At 37.1% G+C, this 23,276-nt stretch overlaps 1 protein-coding gene across 1 annotated transcript in view; it reads right to left on the bottom strand.

Annotated features, from left to right (window-relative positions):
• Positions 1-23,276, bottom strand: part of LOC132841765 (phospholipid-transporting ATPase ABCA1-like) — a 139,332-nt gene that overhangs the window by 18,379 nt on the left and 97,677 nt on the right. The window contains exons 33-40 of the mRNA XM_060864281.1: positions 21,359-21,453; positions 20,219-20,324; positions 19,492-19,566; positions 18,817-18,983; positions 14,733-14,910; positions 13,654-13,769; positions 12,457-12,601; positions 4,995-5,118 (exon numbers count right to left, since the gene is read on the bottom strand). Of these exons, the coding sequence (XP_060720264.1) occupies positions 4,995-5,118; positions 12,457-12,601; positions 13,654-13,769; positions 14,733-14,910; positions 18,817-18,983; positions 19,492-19,566; positions 20,219-20,324; positions 21,359-21,453 (1,006 nt within the window). The remainder of the gene's footprint in view (positions 1-4,994; positions 5,119-12,456; positions 12,602-13,653; positions 13,770-14,732; positions 14,911-18,816; positions 18,984-19,491; positions 19,567-20,218; positions 20,325-21,358; positions 21,454-23,276) is intronic.

Raw genomic sequence — 23,276 nt, 5'->3', positions numbered from 1 at the left:
GTTGGAAGCAGGACATATTGGCAAGCTTAAGCATTTGAATGGCTTTGACATATTGTAATGGTCTCCAATAAGGTGTTCCCGGTAGGCAGTGCTTAGTACCTAAAAGTGGTCTACGGAAGGACAGCTGGTGAAGCGTAGACATGGTTATGGGTTACATAATAATTGGTGCATGTAAGTGTAAGCGAAGTGGTTTGCTCCCAGAGAAGAGTGACTGTAGCAAAAATTTCTAAAAAGAGTTTCTGTAGCTGAAAACTTGATATGCTGTGTCTATGCTGACTCCTGTCTAGAGTAGAAAGCACCTACAATAAGAAGGTGAGTGTCAGAACTTTACCATGGAGTAATGGAATAAGGTGGCTTGGACTGATGAATCACATTTTCTTTTAAATCATGTGGATGGCCACCTACATATGCATCACTTACTAACAGAAGAGATGCGCTAAGGGATATAGCTAAGCCTTTGGAATCAATGCGTTGCTCTGGGCAAAGTACAGTTGGAAGACCTTGGTTACAAGCATTTATGTGGATGTTACAGTACCTTGACATACACCACCTACTCATAAACATTGTTGCAGACCATGTATTAAGTAGAAGGTTTTAATTTTGTGGCTGATATACTGCAAAAAAAGAAAAAAAAGACTAAAGAGGTGTTAAACATGATGTCAGCGAGTAACGATTTATGTTAGACATCAAAAGCATATATAAAAACCTATCATAAAAAAGAACGTTTTAAAAGAAGCAGGTAGGGGTTTTTTAATAAGGTGACAGTTATGTTCTCAACTACAGCTGCAGCAGGTTGCATTACTCTAAAGTGGACCTATATGTAAAGTGTGCATTTTTTACATACAGTAATGCGGTATTTCCTTACCTAGTGTTTCTTACAAGTCTATTCAGTTGTGTAAATTCAGTGTGTTTAATTTAAATCAATCCATGAATTATTGATTAGATGATTATTTGAGTCTATAGTGATTTCTATATTCAAAACAACGGGACTCATCGTAAGACTTCATAACTATGGTGTCTTTAAATATACACAGCAGTGTTTAGACAGACAAAATACCAATCATAATATAGTATTAAATACAACACAGCAAGAGGGGGAATTCGTGACGCACACATCAATAGTGGAATATTTATTGTGGAATATTTATAGTTTATTTAAAAACTGTAATCACTAGACAAAAATACTGCCCACCCCAAATAACTCCAAATTATCTGCCACTAATATTAGTTATATTGCTCCTCTTTAGTTGTTCTAATGTACTGCGTGGAAAGCTCATTCTAATCCAGTGTTCTTAAATCTGACCCTGTAGTCCTTCTCTATTTAAATATTGATCTGCTTCTGCTGTGCTTCCTTTTCCATGCTGCCTGCACCTGGGTCAGCAAACGAAGCGCGGCATGAAAACAGTCTGGTTTAAGAAGCACAACACCCTGAACGATTTGACCTGAAATGCAGAGCGCAGATCTTCAGCATGTCAAAACTGGTGTTCCAAAGAAGCATGTAATGTGTATAATTGAAACTGAATAATCTTTTTTTTTTTTTTTTACTGTAGTTGCTTTAACAATCACAAATAAACAGAAGCAGAATCTTAAGACCATTTATATATTTTTGCTTCCATGATTGTTTCAATTGATCTACTATCAGCTATACTAATTACTATGGATATTTAGACTATCTACTGTAGTATCATGCTTAAGATGTATGCATGATTGCTCAATAATATTGAATACTTCAAAATGAAAAAACAAAGCCATAATAAAGCATTCTATTGATATGGTCACACATTAGCAGCAACCGGATATAGGTGTCCAATGAAGTGGCAAAGTTGGAAAAAGTTCAACTTTAGAGTGAACACAGTAGAGCTCACATGATCCGTATCAAAGAGCACATACTACATCGCTAATCTCAAACGATATGATGCATATATATTTTGGGGAATTTTATATACAATGGCTAAATGTCTCTTTAGTGTCAAGAAAATGTCAAAAGGGGAATGCTAGATGTGCCACACACTGATACACATTATTACTATGGCAACTAGTGGTGACTTCATAGAACAGCGACTGGTGACATTTTATTTTTTCAATTTTTCCCCAGGTTTTCACCCGAGTTTGGTCATTTCCACCCAACACCCAGCTATAACACAACAGCTGCCAAATGTGTAGAGTGAAGGCAATAGACTTGGTGGATAGCTCTAGCCACCTTCTTCTACATAAAAAAAATATCAATTGTTTATTGTCATTGTGTTTGACAGGACAGAAAGTGCCATCACTCCTGCGTTGAAAGCACCTTGAGTGTATGGTCATCAGGATTCATTCTCATTTAATACTTAACAAGGAAATCAGCACTAAATTTATAGCCTTGTAATATTTATTAATTTAAAAATCTCACATCTGTATTCATTTGAAATTGAACATAGATTTATTGCGGTTTTCAGAGATTGAAAAAAAGCATCTACATACGTACATACGTGTTCATTAACTGAGATTCAATAAATAAATTTCAACTACAACTGTATATATATATATATATATATATATATATATATATATATATATATATATATATATATATATATATATATATATATAAAGATAAATATAAAACGCAAATAAATACCCCTACTGTTTTTATAACTTATCTAGTGATTCAATGCTATACATTTAAATTATTGTTTAAATTTTATCACAAATCTAAAAAAATCTTTATTTTGTTTTCGTCTAGTTTCATTATCACTAGAGGAATTTAAATAATTATTTCAATTTGGTACAAAATACATCATGTAGCAGCTGGCAATGTTTTTCCAACTCTTGAGGCAATGCCTACTTGTTAAATCAAAGATGCTTATTTGCATCTTTATCAGGTTTATTTTGACATTTCGAGCTGGGATTTTCTGGAGGGAGAAAATCAATGACAACAATGATTTGGAAGGAAATAAAATCACTAAGTAGCAGCTGTAAAAAAGGATGGAATTCTCCCAGGCCCCGTTGTAAATCCACCCATATACTTTGTTAAAGAATGTGTGCTGGTGGTTTTATCTTCTCTTTCGTTCTTCAAACGCTATCTATATCTTGTCTCCTCTGTTCCATCTTTTCTCAATCACTTTATCCTCTCTTATCCTCTGCCAAATGCTTATGTCTAAATATATCTGAAAGTCTGGCTGCTAACCATCACACACACACACACACACACACACACACACACATACACATACACATACACATACACACACATACACACACACACACACACACACACACACAGAAGCCTGTGCAGAGATGCACAAAGTGACATACCACTTTGAATTAATTCAGCCAGAGAAGACTTAGGGCTAGGGGATAGGGAAGGATTATGGAATGGACTAGGCAAGGGGACTTTTAATAAAAACTTTTGAAGTTCCAGTTATGAACTGGCTAAGCAGCTAACATGACTGAATGATGAAAACAGTTAGCTTTTAATGTTAAACTATTAAAGTTTATGGCTATAAATATGATACAGTGTTCTGACTAGTGTCATGGACAGATGATATGTCGGTTTTCAACCTGAAGCAAAAAATAAACCAAAACTTCTCTGATCTAGTACTTCTGCTACAATATATTTTACTGAAATTCAACCCCTGAATTTGGGAGATATGTATGGAATATTTGATGAACCGGAATAGAAACTAAGGAATAAGATTTAGTAAAAACTAAAAGACTATTGAATAGATTCCTGAGTAATAAAAATCAAAATGCAAAATGCAAAAAAAAAAACAAAATGCCTGAATCTAGTGCATGGACGCTATTCTCCTGGGACCTGAGTTTTGAGTCTTGAGTTTGTCGTCATACATACAGACATACACAGACATACAGTAAGAGTCCTTATCATTAGTTTTTTTTTGGCTTGCTTTGGAACGCTGCCCATTTGGATAGTAGTTACTATCCAAATGGGCAGCATTCCAAGCCAACAAATGACGGCTGTGGTTACAAACCATTAAGAGAGATCATTTGGACCGAGAACCTCCATATATCCAGTCCCAGTGTCATCAAAGCTAATTAGCTCACTATCATGCTGGTGTAGCTGACATGCTAACTGAAAATGATCAGACCTTGCATGCTAGTTAGCAATTTCTATTGCTTTAATCTATCATAGCAAAAATCTACAAGAAACCTGTTATCTAAGACAGACTAGTTAGGTAAGTGAGAAGTGGTGTATAATGCACACATCTACCTATTTAGGCAGCACCTCAAGTTTCTGTAGCATATCCTTCTGAATATTTGTCTTGAAGATGCCCACAAATAAAAAATGTCTATGAATTCAATTTATCTCTAGTATAAATGCTCAGAGTTTTCATTTTAGGCTAGAGCACTGATTTGGATCATTTAGCCAAAAGGATTTTACAGAGCTACACCATTTCAATATAGCTGAATGTCTTTGTAATCCAAGTGTATAACATTTTAAATAATGTTGATTCCATTCCTTTCCTGGACTTTTTTTTTTTTAATCAGATTATAATGTTACTAAAAGCTAGCTAACCACGAAAAGTCAAGTTGCTAGTCTGCTCAGGTCTTTAGCAGTTAAAGTGATCTGTAGACTAAAAAATGGGATGTGATAGCGAATTAGCCAGGGTATGGGCTACTGAATTGACTATGGAATTAATGGATAAGCTGAAAGTAGATTAGAAGATGTGGCAGTAGATAGACCAGGGGATAAAATAAGTAATGGAAGAGTGGATGGATTAGAAGTTGCTTTAGAGGATAAAACAAAGAATGGGATAGTGGATCAGCTAGTAGATAGTACAGAGGGGGGAAGTTACCAATTCTTTGAAGTCATCCCTGAGATATAGACAAAACAATTTGGTGTTAGTCAAAATAAAAATCTGATAGTTTAAAAACATGCTGCAATTTTAATTATTTTCACTACATGTTGTTGATAACAGTGCATTGTAATTGGCCCTGATTAGTTGGTTGGTTGTTTGGTCCGTGTGTGTGTGTGTGTGTGTGTGTGTGTTCCTTACCCAGACCGAGGAAGAGTGTTGCCATGGCCTGATTCTTGGCCATGTCAATGAGGCCACGACCCAGACAGAAGTGAGGGAAGATCAGTAACACTTGCTTCACTATGTTGTTGATATCAGTAATGTTCTAGAAAAAGAAAAAAAGGGGGGGGGGGGGAGTGAGAGAGAAACATTAGGTTAGGAGAAAAAAACATGACACATCATATGGTGTGGCATTAAAAATGTAAAATATAACCTAGTGTGTATGTATGTGTGAGTTGGTGTGTGTATGTTCTCCATGCAACCAAGTGTGGCAGGAACAAAGCATCGCATTCATACCCATAATTAGGCAGCATGCATATCACCGCATCTGTATGCTGTATGAAACTCTTCACACACACACACAGTTAATTAAAGTGTACTTTTAATTTTGCTGCATTATGAGGACCAGGATTCTTTGGAAACATCTTTTATCTCGGTGAACACACACACACACACACACACACACACACACACACACAGATGTGATTGAAAGCTTCCACTTGCCTTTCCTGACAGAGACACATAGAGAGAGAGAGAGACATACTGTATACATTAATGAATTGGCAAAATTTTAGAGCAACCAACAGCACCTGGCTCCACACTATATGACTCCAAAATAAAGTTTCTTTTCTATGCAGATGACCTGGTCCTGCTGTCTCTACCTTGACATCCTGCACAGGTTTAGTCAGACTTAAGCCCTGATTACAAACCCAAACAAAATAAAGGTTCTACCCTTTCAAAAATGACAAAGATTTTGATCAAAATTGATCACGTCACTTAAATGATCAATTACACATACCTCAGGCTAACATTCAATGAAAATGGGAATCTCAGTTTGGCTGTGAATGAACTGAAGGAGAAAGAAAGAAGAGCTTTTCAACTTCAAATCCCAATTAGGACCAGTCTCAAAATATTCCAATCAGTTATAGAACCAATTGTACTATATGGATGTATCATTTTAAATCCTTCAAAAACCATGAAGCGAACATTGAACAAAAACCCCACATTCAGACGGTCCTGAGGCTCCACAAACAAACTAATCTGACGAACACAACTAACAATAACCGGCCTCAAGACATTAGCAACCTTATTCGCAGAATCCGGCCAAACCAAATGACAAATAACATGCACAAAGAACATGTCCTAACTTATTGGACTGAAACAACAGAAAAACAAAGAAAATTGCAATGTTATTTGGTGCTAATCAGAGAATACACAACAGCAGAATAACTGACCACAATCAGAGATCCTCTTCTTAACCACCTGACCTAAGTACAAGGAAATTCAAAAACACTTCTTTCCCAAATTTGAAATGATTTGTCCTGATTTCTTAAAACCGGAGAATGACACTAATGGGCTTTTTACACCTGGTCACTTCATGCATTTTCTGTGATTGATAGCTATCTGATCGTAAAAAGACCCTCCGAAACATTTTCGAGACGGATATAAAATCCGTTTTCGAAAAATCCGTCAGCGATATACTCCTCCCAAACGGAAGTACGTCACTCGGATGTGACTCGCTATGGCCTAATGTAAATGGACAGTTTTAACAAATCAGATAGCTATCGGATCAGAGAAAACACATGAAGTGACCAGGTGTAAAAAGGCCCTAAGCTTGAGTATTTGCTTGGAGAAAAAAGAGCTAATTTGAATTGAATTGAATTGAATTGAATTGAATTGAATTGAATTGAGAGAGAGAGAGAGAGAGAGAGAGAGAGAGAGAGAGAGAGAGGTAAGATACACAGATGCACAGATGGTGATCAAGGCTTCATATATTTTATTTCTAAAGCAAAAAAATCATAATTTGCTCTGTACTATGCAGTGGGTTCTGCACAGAGTTCAGTGTGCTGTGTTGAAGTGCTGTGTGTTCTGCATTGGGTTTCATATAATTCTGCAATATAGGATTATTTGGTGCAAAATATTCCATTGGTGCATTCAAGTTATGATGGAAAGATCTGCCACCACAAAGTTATTATTATGCATGGGATTTTCTTTGAGTGCAGAGTTTGAGTTCGGGTGCCGATAGTTTAAGTGAGAAAAGACGGTATTTAAATTGTTTACTACATGCAGAAGTTGATTTTGGTCATTTATATTTACCATAAAACAAACAGTATTTCCAGCATGACCTTTCACCTCTGACCCCCAATACTAGCTACCTTTCATTAGCCATGTGGCTAATTTAAAGGTAAATCTATGACTAGGCAGCAGAGTGAGTTTGTGGACTAGTGAATTCAGTTGATCAGCCTGCTGATATTGTCCACCCCAGAGCAATGCTGTATGTGTGAGTGAGAAATAGAGAGAGAGAGAGAGAGAGAGAGAGAGAGAGAGAGAGAGAGAGAGAGATCAATAAATCCTTCATCCATTAGACTGTTTCTGTTAGTCCAATTACAACAGTGCAATGTGCTGAATAACATGGTGCCAACATTCATGCCATTAGGGAGACAGACAGAAGAAGAGTTGAGATTGTGTGTGTGTGTGTGTGTGAGAGAGAGAGAGAGAGAGAGAGAGAGAGAGAGGGAGACAGAGAGAGAGAAACTTTCAACTTTGTTCAACTTTTTGAGGCAGGAATTTGCATTGTTGACCGAGAGCATCTGCGATGTTGACCACTAAAGACACCGTCCTTTTAGCGCGTTAGATCTACAATCTATTCACACTATTTTTAGAGATGTGGAGGCATGAGATTTTATATAACACTCCCAAACCTCACTATAAATTATTCCATTAGAAGAAACAGTGTTGTATTAAAAAGGGAAACTGGCTTCGACTGTATAAATATCTTTAACATTTCAAGACCTTCAGGATTACAGTTCTTTGCCTGACAATTTGAAGATACTGAGCCATAAAGTGGACCATCTTTAAGTCTGCTGCAGATTTATTTTTTATAACTTTTGAACTATATTTTAGTCTCGTTAACATATGACATACTTTTTAAAAAATTGTAAAGTTATTCTTGTAAATTGTCAGTTTTCACATTAGTTGTGAAATGTCACAACTTTATAAGAGCATCTATAAACAATTACACCAACCTCTCTTTTTCTCTCTCCTTAAAAAAGATTTCTCTGAATCCTTACAAAAAAAACACACAGAATGTCCAATCTCCTGAAGACATTCCCATCCATATTTGTTCACTAAAACTCTACTTTTTGTGTTTCATTTTTACATAACATGTTTTTGTCAATCAAGACATTTATATGTTATTATTGTTGAAATTATCTGTACAACACAACAGTACAATAAAGCATCTTCACTCCCACTGCCCTCATTCTCTTTAATAGTCAACCCATTGATTTAAATCGCATTTAAATAAAGCAGTTAAGCCACACCCCTTCCGTATACAACACAAACTCTTACAAAATAAAAAATTCACACTTCACACTGAATCTAGGTACCACTTTACAGTGAGCTCATTGTGTAAAGGATCAAGGAATGAACAGATACAGAAGTCAACATGCTGTGACTAATGCCAGAAACATCCAATCCCATCTGCACTCCGCTGTCTCATCAGGCCAAGCGTGCAGAGGGGCATCAGACTCCGCCGTACAACCCGGGCCGTTTCCCTCAAACTCCTGTCGTAAACTCATAAATCATCTCCAGCGCACAATTCTCTTAGGCACTCAGGTGATCCATATTTCCTCTAGCACTTCCTCTGCTGCTTCTTCTACACTCACGTTTATACACACACTCACACAGCGTTCCCACTGAGACATCTTACCGTGGGGGATTTGGAGAATATAAGGACTGAGGAGAAAAATAAAACAGAGGTATCTCAAAGGGGAATGTGTTTGAAGTACACTTTCCTGTTAGTAAAGATAGTGGAAAATATTTTATAATAGATCCAGTGATCTGTGTTAGACAGCTTCACTGGCCCTGAGTGCGTGTACGATATTACTTATGTTGCTTACTTTCAGCAGCATTTTGGCTACATTATTTTCTCATTTGCGTAAAAAATTGTTGTATTATGCTGCTCATAGAAAATGTTAAAAGGAAAATGTTAACTCATGACTTTCTATATGTGCGTAAATACAAAGTACGGAAAGTAAGCAAACGCTTAAATCTCTCCGAGGGGGTGTATTTCTTTGTCTTTTTTTATACAGATGATGTCTCTGGTGATGAAGCATCATGTTAACAACATCAACTAAAAGATAGAAACTGTTTGCAGGCCTGTCACCACTTACGCACTTTGAGCTTAGCGTTTTAACACCAGCTATACACCAGTACAGTAAAAGATACCACTCAAAAACATGCCAAAGTAGCAGCTGCAGTATTTTTGACTTCCCTGCCAGTAAGAATGGAAACAGGGACAATAGCATTTTGAACGGATTAGTTGATTCGTCGTCTCTGATATTGACTGACACCACAAGGAAGCTCTGCCCCCGTAATGCTGACCGATGCTCTGGTCTCAGTTTAGTTTTCTGCTTAACAATTGTGCTGACATGAGCGACGATCGATGCCTGTCACAGATAATGACATAGTGGATGTTTATATGCATTATTATGAAATAAAATAGGAAATGTTTGATTTAACTAACGTCAGAAACGTAATAACAGTTAATATCAGTTGGAATCAGAAATTGATCAAAAGCTGGTACTTTAAGGCTATGGGCAAAAAACAGAAAACAGACTGAAAGCTAACAAAAAAAGACCTACAATGAAGCATCAAATGTTTACAAATGATTCAAATAGTAATGTTAATTAGTTAGTGGTGTGTGCTCACCATCCACTTTAATATGAAGACTTGAATGTGAAAAAAGTGTGATCTGACATGATTGTTCAGATGGGCTGGTTTGTGTATCACCAGTTCTCCTTGGATTTTTACGTAGAACAACCTGAAGAGTTGACACAGAATGGTGCAAAAAAAACAAAAACAAAACACCATCTGTGGGTGGAAATGTCTTGCTGATGAGAAGTCAGAAGGAAATGACCACATTAGTTCAAGCTGCTCAAATAATCACTTTGACAACCACCATTAGCACAGAAGCATCTCAGCATGCACAACACATTAAACCTTGAGCTACCATACTTGGGCTACAACAGCAGAACATCACATGAGTTCCTCTCTTCTCATCCAAAAACAAGAATATGATCCTATCATTGACATAGACAGTGGACGGTTTTTGAGCTGTCCAGTTTTGGTGAATCTCTGCCAAGGAGCAGAACCTCTGATGTGGTCTTCTGCTGTTGAATCCCATCAGCATCAAGGTTGTTATGTTGTACATTCTGAAATGCATTTTTGTTCACCACGGATGGAAAGAATGATTATTTGAGTCACTATAGTCTTTTCACACCATTCTGTCTAAACTCTAAAGACTGTTTTGTATGAAAATCACATTCACTCAGTCATGTTACCTGAATATTCCAAAAGGGTGAAATATTGAAGAACTGATATCATCCAAATTAAATAAATTGTGATATTATCAGACTGAATTATAAAGTCACTTTCAATGTACAACATTGTTATCCAAATTGAAAACTTAAAGAAAATCATTATTATTAATAATAAAAAAAACATAAAAATGCCCTAAATGACAGATGCTAATCAGATATGCAAATTCAGTGCTTAAAACTCAACACTTTCTTATTTAACAGCAATAAATATGATATTATTCTCTGTGATGGGATTAAGATTTTTTTCTGAATGGTTAAATATTAGAAATGACTTACAACATGACATATGAGGGCTTAATCTCACCCCTGACTTATCATTTTTAGGTTGTTCAATGAAAAAAGAACCTTTGAATCATGGGGGTACTTGCACAAGTAAGAATATAATGCTGTAACTGACCTACTTAGAAAACCAACTCTATTTTAAAAGTGGCAAATGAGAAATTATGCTAATGTAATTACTTAAGCATGGCATGCACTTTCATATATATGCCCTTACACTCACACACACAAACCATGTGGGGATGAACCCATCCCACAGGACTTGGTAGGACATGCAGAACTAGGGCACACACTGACTTCACACATTTCAAGGCTAACACACACACACACACTTGTGTAACACATGCACACTACACAACATCAATATCACTGAGTATATGAAGATGCCTGATAGTTTTAACAGAAGGCAGAGGGAATTATGCCTCCAAACATACAAAGACATCCCTTAATGAGCTCTTTTCCCTCTATCATTCTTCTCTTCCACTATTTTCATCCCTCAGAGAGAAAATGCAAATGAACACAGTCAATAAAGCCCAAGGAACCTTCCTTAATCTCTATCTTCATCCATATAAAGGTCAGAGAGAAGCGTTTAGAGGGACAGAAGATGCTGGAGAAGAATGATTCAGGAGGTAAGCATGAAGAGCAACAGCTTTACTGTTGGCCTATGGCGCTCAAGCAGTACAAGCTATATTACAGTACAAGCTATATTATGATTCAATAAACATGATCTAGTGAGCACAATGCAGGCTTTTTCTTAAGTCATATATTAAGGATGATTAACTAATGTTCTGACACTGACTGTACCACAGTGATTTGGCTATTGTTTGCTCAGGAGATTCAGGAGAGATACTGATATGTGTGGTTTAAAACTTTTTGATGGTCCCCACAAAGCACATACACCTGACATTTATCGTGTCTAATTAAAGGCAGGACTACTGCATTCAATCCAATACCTGGTGCTTGACCGTAGATACAGTAATTTTTTTTCTTACAAAAACTGCAAGGAACAACGTTCAATGTCTATAGCACTTACACTTAAATTAGAACCACTAAATCATCTGATCCAGGGACCTCACACACCAGAGTCTTTAATAATGGTTCAAAGAGAGCCAATGATATGTAAAGCTACAGCAAAGACGCCAAGACTCAAACCATGGACCTTACACACCACAGTTTATTGCACTACCACTACACTAGCTTACAGACGTTGTTGCTTATTAGAATTATTAGAATTTTGTGATAATAAACGGCTGAAATTTTTCCAATTAAACTTTTAAAGCCCAGACACCCAGTCTTGACCCACAGACCTCATGCACTAGAGCCCATAACACTTACACCATAATAGGGTAGAGCCTGCTCTTGCTTATTAGACATTTGTCTTAAAAATGTTTTAAATCGTGCCACTGAATTGTTTAAATGCACCAAAGCCTACAGCTCTTACCACTTCCCCATTGCAGGGCAGGTGGTGCTATTACTTATTTGACTTTTTTTATTAATAAACTTCTCAAAGCAAGCTAAAATGCAAAGATACCCACATTTGCAAAGTACTTACATTTACATTTACAGATTTGGCGGACGCCCTTATCCAGAGCGTCCTAGTTTTGGTGGTGAGGTTAAACCATCTTTTTACAGTCTCTCTCTCTCTCTCTCTCTCTCTCTCTCTCTCTCTCTCTCTCTCTCTCTCTCTCTCTCTCTCTCTCTCTCTCTCTCTCTCTCTCTCTCTCTCTCTCTCTCTCTCTCTCTCTGAGATGTATGTCTGTTTCTATAGATTTGCATCTCACCGGGTCATTAAACAGCTCCATGACGAAGGTGGCAATGCTGCCATTGATACCAATGAAGAGATTGATACAGGTGAGAACCACGTATGCCGTGCTGGGAATGCTGAACACGAACGAGGCCGGGTACATCATGGGTGTGATTGCCCACCTAGAAGAAACATAATTCAATGAGCAAAATGTATGATCACACACCTTTAACGTTTAATGAACATTTCAGTATGTTCAGCCAAGTGGAATACAATCAAAAAATGGAACATTAGCATAAATCATCTAGCAATAGTAATAAATAGTAATAAATTCCCAGTGGAAAAAAATGATTAAATTGCTGACTAAATTTCTTGTTATTTAAGAATTCTTTTGTCCACACAGTGTGTGAATGCTCTTTGTTTTGATGCTGAAATGATGGTGTCACCGCAGTCACTGAAATTTTGACGTCCCGAATTGATGAGGCTCATGTAGTTTCCAACGAGCTTGTTCAATTCAATTCTCTTCACTTCAGTTTTATTTGTATAGTACTTTTAACAACGAACAGCAGCTTTACAGAGATATAAAAAAAGCCCAAAACTTCATGAGGAAATTACATTACAGTGTTTTAGACATCTTTAAACAGACAGTTATTACCTCTGCTTTTGTTAAACCGTCCCCTTACTTTGGATTTAGTTAGTCATGTGAAGGCAAGATTAGAAAGTAGCCTAAATAAAATTAATAAATGTTGTATTGTTTTTGGTAATTTTTTATTATTTTTTTTTTATCATAAACAAATGAATATATAATGAAATAATGAATAAACAGATCTTTTTTTTAAGAATTTGAGAGGATTTTTCTTCATTCTTAAATACTGTAGAAAAACCATCAACATTAAAATGAATCAGTAGATTTATGTATGTACAGCATCCTTGCTATCATCCCTTGTACGTGATGAGGTGAAATGAATTAGGCGACTAGTTTGTCTATATTTTGGTAAGTAGAACTACATATTAATTAGAAAAATACTGCAGGCTAATACAAATAAACACAGAATTCAGACCAATTACAAAACTCCAGTGATGAAGCTAAGGTTGAGGAACTGTCTGAAAATTCTTTTAGAATTGAACAAACATGATGACTGTTCTGATATAATATAATATAATATAATATAATATAATATAATATAATATAATATAATATAATATAATATAATATAGAACAGAAATGACTCACCCATAGAGAACCAGCAGCAGAACAAGTGCAGGAAGGTTCTGAGGCGAAACGTAGGCTTTTTGTTGGAAGCAGAGGAAGATGACTATGACGATAAGACATGGGACGACGTAATTACACTAGAAGAAAACAAAACAGAAAAGGATAAACATACCCATTTCATTCAAAAAATACACTGTACACCAGACAAAAGAGCTGCTTCATCCATTATTCAGAGAAGGACAAAGACCAACAGTAGAATTTGGAAAATGCTAATGGTCGTCTCAGCGTAATGAATGTGAAGTCTCCTGAATAGGATTCAGAGTAGAATCGATGTGCTTTTAATTAGCCGTCTCAGTGCTTCTCCTCAATTTTCCCTGAGCACGCAGAGGGCTCTCACATGGACAACGGGTTAATGGGATGTAATTCATAACTGAATAAGGTTTTGGCCAGGGAACAGACCGCAGCGATTGAGATTATGGATTAGCATTTGGCTAAGGAATATAATCCTATATGGACGATGATCCTACTAGTCCCGAATCTAAGTCCAAAATAATTAAAGGCAGGAGACATAAACAGAAAAAGAGCAAAGTCCTCCCTGTCCTGAAGACTCTCCTGTGGCATTTATTGGCCATTACATAGCACTTACACTGGAGACTCCTTTCATAAACGGAAGTTCGTTCATACAGTAAGTTCACTGACTTTCATGATCTCTTTCAGTTAATACTAACCACTGCATACTGGGTTCAGCCATTACAAGTTGGCGCTTGTCAAAGTCATGCAGATCTTTAAACTTACCCATTATTCCTGCTTCAAAAACTCTTAATATATCCCACCCCTTGAGGTGACATTGTAATGAGATAATCAATGCTATTCCCTTTACCTGTCAGTGGTTTTAATACTATGGCTGATCAGTGTATATGTTTTAATTGCAGCCATATCTATTGTCAGAATCGAGTTCGGAAAGTCATTGTGGTATAAACATCCTTTATTGTCTGCTTTTAAAGAGGAAATGAATATGAAATATATTAGAATAAATAAACAGAACATGTCATGTATGGTATACAGTTTGTGGTAGTGTGTGTGTGTGTGTGTGTGTATACCATGTCCCAGGTGAAGTTGGCCACCCAGTACGCAGCAGGATTGACTCCACTGACAAACTGCAGGTGTTTAGCTTTGCTGACACGCTCTTGAATAAGAAATAGGACAAAGCTGGCAGGGATAAAGGACATGGCGAAGATCACACAGATCGCCACCACCACATCTGTAGAGCTTGACATCCTGCATTGAAATACACACTATGACCGACATACACATCGACACACTCATATACTAATGACAATTCACTACTATAATAATAATAACAATAATAATAATAATAATATTCGTAATATCCTTATTATTGCTATATTTAATATATATTTTTTTTTATTTAAAAGATTCAACATCAAAGACAGAAAATCCTTTAAGATCCCAAACATGACCCTGACCTCCATCTAGACATCCAGACCTTTGATAGACCTCTGACTCTGCCTCTGCCTTTTTTTTAACAGAGAAGTCAAAGTGCAATAGACAGAGCATGTACCACATGTGCAATGCCACCCACTTCCCATAGAGTTTCATCCATCACAAAGACATTTAAATAAACAAACACAATATTGAAATCGACTATACCTCTAATCGAGACACTGTTACTTTCAGGTTGACCGGAGCTTGACACCCAATGCTCAAAGCATGTAAATTGTATATACTGTACACCTAAGATTTCTTTATACAGGTTTCCCAAATGCATTGCCACATAAACTACATTGACTACATTACTCTACCAGTTAGGATGATAATAAAAATGAGAAATATTAAATCTTAAAATGAAAACCGCAAAACTTCAGTATCGTTAGCCTGCAGTTTCCCAGATAGCACAAATTATCGCATGTTTTATGTATCGGTACAAGTAAACCAATACCAGCAATGATCTTGAGGACTGGATACCACAGAATAAGATATTGATTAAATTTGATATCGGTTGATTAAATTTGATATCGGAGTTCATTATCAATATCAGTGTTGGAAAAGAAAATGTATGTATTATGTCTTGAGTATGTACTGATACATACTTATGTACTGATTATTGCAGTAATTGTTTTACAATGCTGATAAACAATGTCATTAATTCAACTGTTTCTAAATCTATTTCATGTTTTTATTCCCTCTTTTACATCAAATGATTCTAATGATGCTAGTGTCATGGGCCACATTTTAAAGAGAACAAACACAGCGGGCTAAACCGTTTAGTTTAGTGTGAACTGAATTACACATGAATAAAACCTGTGAATGTCAGCAACAGTTTTTAATCTGAAGCTATTGTTATTGTAAAAATCATATCTAAATTCTACAACGCTGTTACCTCAACAAGCAATAAAACATAAAGCACAAATTTAGAGCCCGAATTTGACTAAACAATTTGTATTTAGTGGCACTTAATGGCCTGGGAGGACTTCCTGTGTTATATTTACCCATATCAATTTGTGCTGTTTTAAAATCTGCCCTTAAATTTTTCCAGTTAAATGAGAATTTGTTAACAAACTATATGTAAAATAAACATAGTTCAAAACACATATTCATTTTTTCTGTGAGATGTACAATCGTTACACACAATAGCCTTTGCATTCACCAATATCTTGTTATCATTTGATTAACAGGCTTTTGTTCGACAAAATGATCTTTCCTTGAAAGTTACCTTAAATGAATTAACGCACGAGTACAAACAGATGGAGAAGGATTCTGTAAGACAATATGGAAAGTTTCGAACAACTTCCTGTCTCCAGTTTCATCGACTGGTTGTTTCCATATCAAGACTGTGTCATGTGTCAAAGTCATACACTTACTATTTAAATCTGAGCCAATTTTGAAAAATTTCAGTGTTGGGTTTTCTGTATTGTAACTGAAATTATGCTGTTGACTTTAAATTTGAATAGATAATGAATGTAATATATCATGTACTGGGAAAAACCTGCTTTCTACTGAAAATGATCTTGCCTAAACATCTGCACTTCCTGAAAACTTATTACGCCCAAAGTGTTCCAGATCTCAGCAGGAAACTGTAGACTTAGTACCTATAAACTGCTGCTGTAATGGAAAACTATGACGGTCATACAGAATATCCTTTTATACACACAGTAATTTTTACCTTTTCATTATACAGACATGGAGCTGGTAGTTTTTTGAAACTATATTTACATTATCTGGTATATATCTGGTATATAAGGCTCGGGTCTGGTGGTGGTTGCCAGGTTAGGGGCTCAAATCCCAACACTGCAAAACTGCCAGTGATGTGCCATTGTGCAAGGCCCTTAACCATCTCTGCTCCTGGGGTGCTGCATCTGACCCTGCGCTCTGACCCCTACATCCTAAGCTGGAATATGTGAAGAATCTATATCCAGATTTCTGTAACAGCTACTTATTTACCACATAAACACGATATACAAATAAAGTAAATAAAGAAAATGCCAAAATACCCAGTATCAGTTTAATAACTCACACAGCTATTGCTCCTGTTATGTCATGAATATGGAAACATCTCTCAGCTTCAGAGGAAATGAGCTGCAGGAGGATGCAGTCTGACTTCCTCTGCTTTCACACTCTGTCTGTTATGACCTCCCACTGCTGGAACTTTGATAGATATCTGTTGCTTTCTGACTCACATTTTGCCTTTTCTCTACCAAACCTACACACTTGTATTAGAGAATTGGTGGGATGTTATAATTATTTCTCTCTAAGCATAGATCCAAAGCTCATTTAGTGCTGGATATGAGGACAAATAACATTTGCTTACAAGGTCCATACTGTCATGTATTTGGTCTCTGTAAAGAGATAAATGCACACCTTCACATATAGATGAAAGAGGTCAGTGTGCTGCAGTGCTGTTTTATTCATCATTAATAGATACATAGTGAGAGAGTTACCCAAACTCCCAATAGGCAAAAGGAAAGGATACGGCCAGTTACCCTTAACCAGAGAACTGTGTGTATGTGTGTGTGCATGTGCACATTACCTTTGGGCATGCAACATTTCAGTACTCCATCTTTGTCTCCAACACTGACCCCTGATTCCTAATGATCCATCTTCATTCACAACACACACTGCATCAACACACTCTTGCAAGGTGGGTGCAATTAAGCGTGAAAGCACGCACAAGCACACACACACAACCGCACAGACACTACCTAGAGGGGTATAACTATATTAAATAAGCTCCCTGTACTAATGTGGAACTGCATTTATCATAAAAAGCCGGACGCAATCAGGCCAAAAGACTGTGTTATGCTTTAATACACTTTAATATGCTCTACAGCCAGATGTCTTTATTTAGGCACCAATGAGGTAACCTTGAACATCGGGCAAAGAATAGGACTCATTAATGAACTAATAACCACTGTCACACACAATGTCATATTCGAGTGCAAGGAACAAGTTCAGTGTTACTGAACACTGACTGAACGCTCATACTGCAGTAAATAAGCTAGAGGATCTGTTAGGCATGAAGTGATAGTTTAAGAGCTCCTGATATGATAAATATTCACATTGCATTGCATGAGAGGTCAAGATTGTGTAAAAACCTTCTGAGAAAGAGGGCAAATGACCATAGCTTGAAATAAAACCTTGGTAATCTGGTGTTAATGAAAGCTGCTCATAGGATAAACCTCATAATGAACTACTAAGCTTCTGATTGGCTGAATACTCACAGAGCAATAAATGAGAGCTCTTATTTGAAGATCAAGCATCACAGAACGGCATACAAGACCCCTGATTGACTTTACAGTCATAGACAGTCACCTAACAGTGCTTGTAAACCCAACTGGCTGAATAACACACAACAATATAAAGGTGCTCTGGATTGGCTGAACATTCATAACATAGCTTCTGATTGGATGAACAGTCAGAACATTCATAAATCAGAGATCCTGATTAGCTTACAAGTCACAGTGAACTATATGCGGGCTCCTGATTGTTTGAGGGCTGAACCCTCAAAGAGTAACGTATCAGATCCCCTGATTGGCTGAATGCTCACAGAATGACATGAGTAAGCCCTTGCATGGCTAGACATTCATTGATTGGCTGAACATTTACAGAGATTACAGTTATATAATAATATACAGTATGAAAGCCACTGATTGGCTGCACACTCACAATGTGGCGGTGAGCTGCTGTTTGGTGAGGTTTAGCGGATGGTTAAAGGCTGAAATGCCATATAGTTTGGGCTGCACTCCAGCTGGAAGATTCCCTCTGAGGATGGCATTCGTGGCCACATTCAGGAACGATACTATTGCGTGCCATCCCTGGTTATAGAACCACACCTAGCACACACAAACACACATGCACAGAGTGGAAAAAAGGAGGAAGGCAATCGATAGTAATTAATATTCCAAGCTTCTTTACTCATCATTAAGACTAAATTGCCCATAATGCTCTCAGTGTTTCACTCATTACCAGCAGTCAGTGTGAGAGAGAAGGAAAAGAAACAAGCATCTAATTGACCAGACAAACTGAGGGATTGGGGGAGAGAAGAACACATCCCCCATTGGCATTACAGCTCTAATTAGTGCTGCTCTGTCTGCTCTGCACGACCTCCCACCATGCTCTAATGCTACATCACACACCCACAGTGAGTGAGTGTGTGTACAATGCTCAACCATTTTCAGTGATCTTCAGAACATATTACATTCAAAAAGTTGTATTTACAAAAACTGCCACATTTGCATTGAGTTAGGCTATAAACACCGAGAAGGCTAAAGCAATAAAGACCAACTTAAGTGTTTAACTCCACCCACACAGAAGAAAACAGAAGGAGGAGATGTGCCTTACTTTTACATTATCCTTTGTTCCCAAATCAACCAGTAAAATCTCCAAGTCCTGAAAGAACTTCTCAGTTATGTTGCTCTGGTGAGACAGACAGTAGAGTGAGAGACAGAACGGGAGAGAGAAGTTAATATCATTAGTTCTCTGAACACACACACAGACATATACACACACACATCCACACACACTTAGGGTTACATGTGATTTAAATGCTAATGCTAGGAACACTGGGAGTTGGGTGAGGTGCATGAACATGAGCTGGTGCAGTGTGTGACTGGACATCACAAATCAGTCAGATCTAGGTGCTATTACTTTTACACGCCTATGAATAATACATAACTCATACACATATTCAGTGACCTCTGGCTGAAAAGCTTCAAGACACACTGGCTCTCTCAGGCTGGAGATTCGATTAGTGTCAAAACGCATTTATCTCTAATTTATGGCAGACGATGATCGCAGTTTATAAAGAAAGGAGAAAGTGCTTGAGAACTGCTGTGGTACCGTTTGGCATTTTGCTTCTGTAACAATACTCTGTTGATGGAGGGAGGGAAGGAAGGAAGGAAGGAAGATAGGAAGGGAGGAAGGGAGGAATTTTTATCTTGTTTACAGAAAGGCAAAAATAATTATACCACATTTTCACAATTTTTTCTATATGTTGATTATAGCAACTGTCTCTGAAGATAGAAGAGAAGACTCTGGGGTTAGTCTAATTTTGGGTCTGAGCGCTTACCTGTGATGAGTTAAAGAGTATCTTGAGGTCTGACAGAAGTGTAGTTATCTCAGATTCATTAAGTATGACCTGAGAGTTTATAGCTCCAACAGAGATCCCTCCATACCTAAAAAAAATGTGATATTAATAAGTTGACCAAACTGACAAAATATCATTCTTATTTGCCATCTGGTATGATGTCCTGTGTCATTTTATGTATAAAATGAAAAAGAAATAATAAAAGATAGGAAAGGTAGGAAGGGTGTTGTTCTAGTCCATGATTCCACAAATTGGACAACCTACAGTATCAATCTTCCCTCAGCTAGCCTCAGATGTGATCTGCTAGCTATTAAATTTTATTTCCTAGTATGGGATATTAAAGGCGGGGTGCACGTTGTTGAAAGCCAATGTTGACATTTGAAATCACCAAAACAAACATGCCCCTAACCGAAATGGGTGTCACCCCTGTTTTGATAGCTTCGCCCCACACATACAAACGTAACCCAGACAACTATTATTGTTTTTTTTTGTTATTTTTTATTGTTGTTTGTTATTTTTTATTGTTATTTTTTTTATTGTATTATTGAACCTGCTGGGGCAGCTGGGCGAGGGTATATTTTTATCAATAAATTAACTCAATGAGTAATACTATGGTAATACAAATGTGTTTTTGTAGTACCGTGTGTTGTACCATGAAAGGTTTATCTCCGTTTCACGCGGAAGACGTTCAGTTCTCTCCAGCGCTGGAAAGCTGATCCTATATTAACACGGGTCCTGCTTCTTGCCTTATCGCAAGCCTTTTTTCGCTTTTCGTTTTTATCCACCATGTCAATGTTTCAATTGCTTTATACTGATGTCAGAAATGTGCACTGAACACTCCGCCACATATTGACAAGACACGCCCCTTTCTGCTCATTGGCTACACGTTTGTTTTGTTTGTCGGCCCGACTCAGTTTTCTGAAGCATTTCTCAAACAACGTGCTCCCCACCTTTAAGCATACAGTAGATGGGTTAGAAACGGAGATGTGGCCTCAGGAAATGGAAGGAAATGGGAATGGAACAGTGTAAGGTTGCTGTTGTTGCTTCTGTGGATTTAAGTATATGTTATGTTATACTGTAAATGCCAGGATATTCGGTTCTGGAGTCATAATATGCAAATACCTTATTTTTCCAGACTTAGCATAGGTCTTTAGCAAGAAGTCAGTCATATTTCGTGCTGTGATGTCCTGCAGAGTGTCTGTTGTGTTCTGCGTTTTCTATGAGGAGAGAAAATTAGACAGGAAACAAGTTTTGGTGTCACATGCTCATTATACACTGAGGATCACCCCCATCGTTCTGCACCTGAAGCCAAATATAAAAAAGGAACACAAACCCAGACAGATAAAGTGCAGCGAAGATGTTAAACCCAGGAGACGACACATACATTGTCTCATCATTTAATTGCTAATTTGCACAGAGGGTGATGGAGAGAGGGTCATAATTGGCAATTAACAGATCAGTAAGAGGCTCATCACCATTTCTTACTGTGCACATACACACACGTTCACATTGTAAGCAGCTTAAAACTTTGTTTTGTTGACTCAATTGTCCTTCGAGTTGATTAATGAGATTCATATATGCATATGAGTAAGAGGTGTTGATTGGTTTTCTGTTGTTATAATTAAGAGCATCTTTGTGTTCACATGTATCACGGATGCTATTCTGCCACATTCTTGAGCAAACTTGAGCACACACTGTCACCCCGGAGTAACGTTAATAGCGTGAGATTGGAAATTTGGTTCTGATTCTCTGTGAATAGACACGGTGGAAAAAGAATATTGCCTCTGTATTTCAATCTGCTCTCAGTTCTCTCATTACGGTGCAATATTCATTCTGTCAGTCCATCTAGGCTGCATGGAGGCTGTGATGAGGTATATGTTTTGATGAAGCTTATAATAGACTCATTTAGCCTGACAGTGTTGCAGATGTGACGGTTGCTAATTCACACTGATTTTTAATTGTGTATTGATGATTAATGCAAACACAGGTATGTTCATGCAGCATTTCATCTTACAGGCTAGAGAAGGTATTTTAGCAGTACTGCTATGGATATATATTAGAATTTAACTAACAAACCTGAGTGGCATGTATTCATGTATATTTCTTTTCCACCTCATGTCCCTGTGACCTCTTATTTAGCTATGATCATTCATTCACTCTTCTTTAAAACATGATTTATCCTGGTCATGAGGGATCTGGAGGCTATCCCAGGAACAGGGGGATTGAAAGGAGAATTGATTCTGGAAGGGATGCCAGTCATACAGAAAGTTTATTCACACCTAGGGGAAATTTTGGAGTTAACAATGCATCATCTGGAAAGTTTTTGGGACCAGCAAGAATAAGCAAAACTTTACAGAGCTTGGGATCATATATTTAGCTATGTCGATATGCAACTTTTATATTACTTTAACTAACTGAACTATGTTTTAAATGTTAACATAAGAGCTCTCGCATATTTTTAGCAGATCTAATGCAATGAACAGCATTCTATAATTGGTTTCTGTTTCTCAGGTACATAGAATGAACATAGAATGAATGCATGGATGAGTGTGATTTTAGGGAAAATATATAGTTCTTTCAGATTTGTCAAAAATATGAAACTATAAAGGAAACTTTCCTCAGTCAGGTGACAAATATTGTGCATGTTTAATTATATGCACATTACTATCCTCGTTCATTATTCCCCCTCCTTCCACCAGAAGAAATTCACTCCTTACTGAATAAACTAAAGCTTATATATGGAGCCTAACATTTTAAAATGACCCAAGCGGCTCCTCTAAACGAGCAGCATAATTGCAGCCCTAACACTCTCTGACAATTACTTTAATCAAAGTAAGCAAAAGCTGATCAAACTAGGAGCCATTATTTATTGAGTACAAGATCATTTGAATTAGTATGTGCATGTTCTTAGCAATCAAATCACAGTTTTTTTCTTTTTTGTGTATATATGTGTGTGGCTTAATTAAATCTGTAGTAATGCTCATGAGGCATAAGAAAAATGGCTTACTGAGTCCTGGCCAGATGGCGATAGAGGAGTACA

This window comes from Tachysurus vachellii, chromosome 2 (genome assembly GCF_030014155.1).
Source record: "Tachysurus vachellii isolate PV-2020 chromosome 2, HZAU_Pvac_v1, whole genome shotgun sequence".
In the NCBI taxonomy this organism is placed as follows: domain Eukaryota; kingdom Metazoa; phylum Chordata; class Actinopteri; order Siluriformes; family Bagridae; genus Tachysurus; species Tachysurus vachellii.
This window is presented reverse-complemented; position numbering and strand designations above follow the sequence as displayed.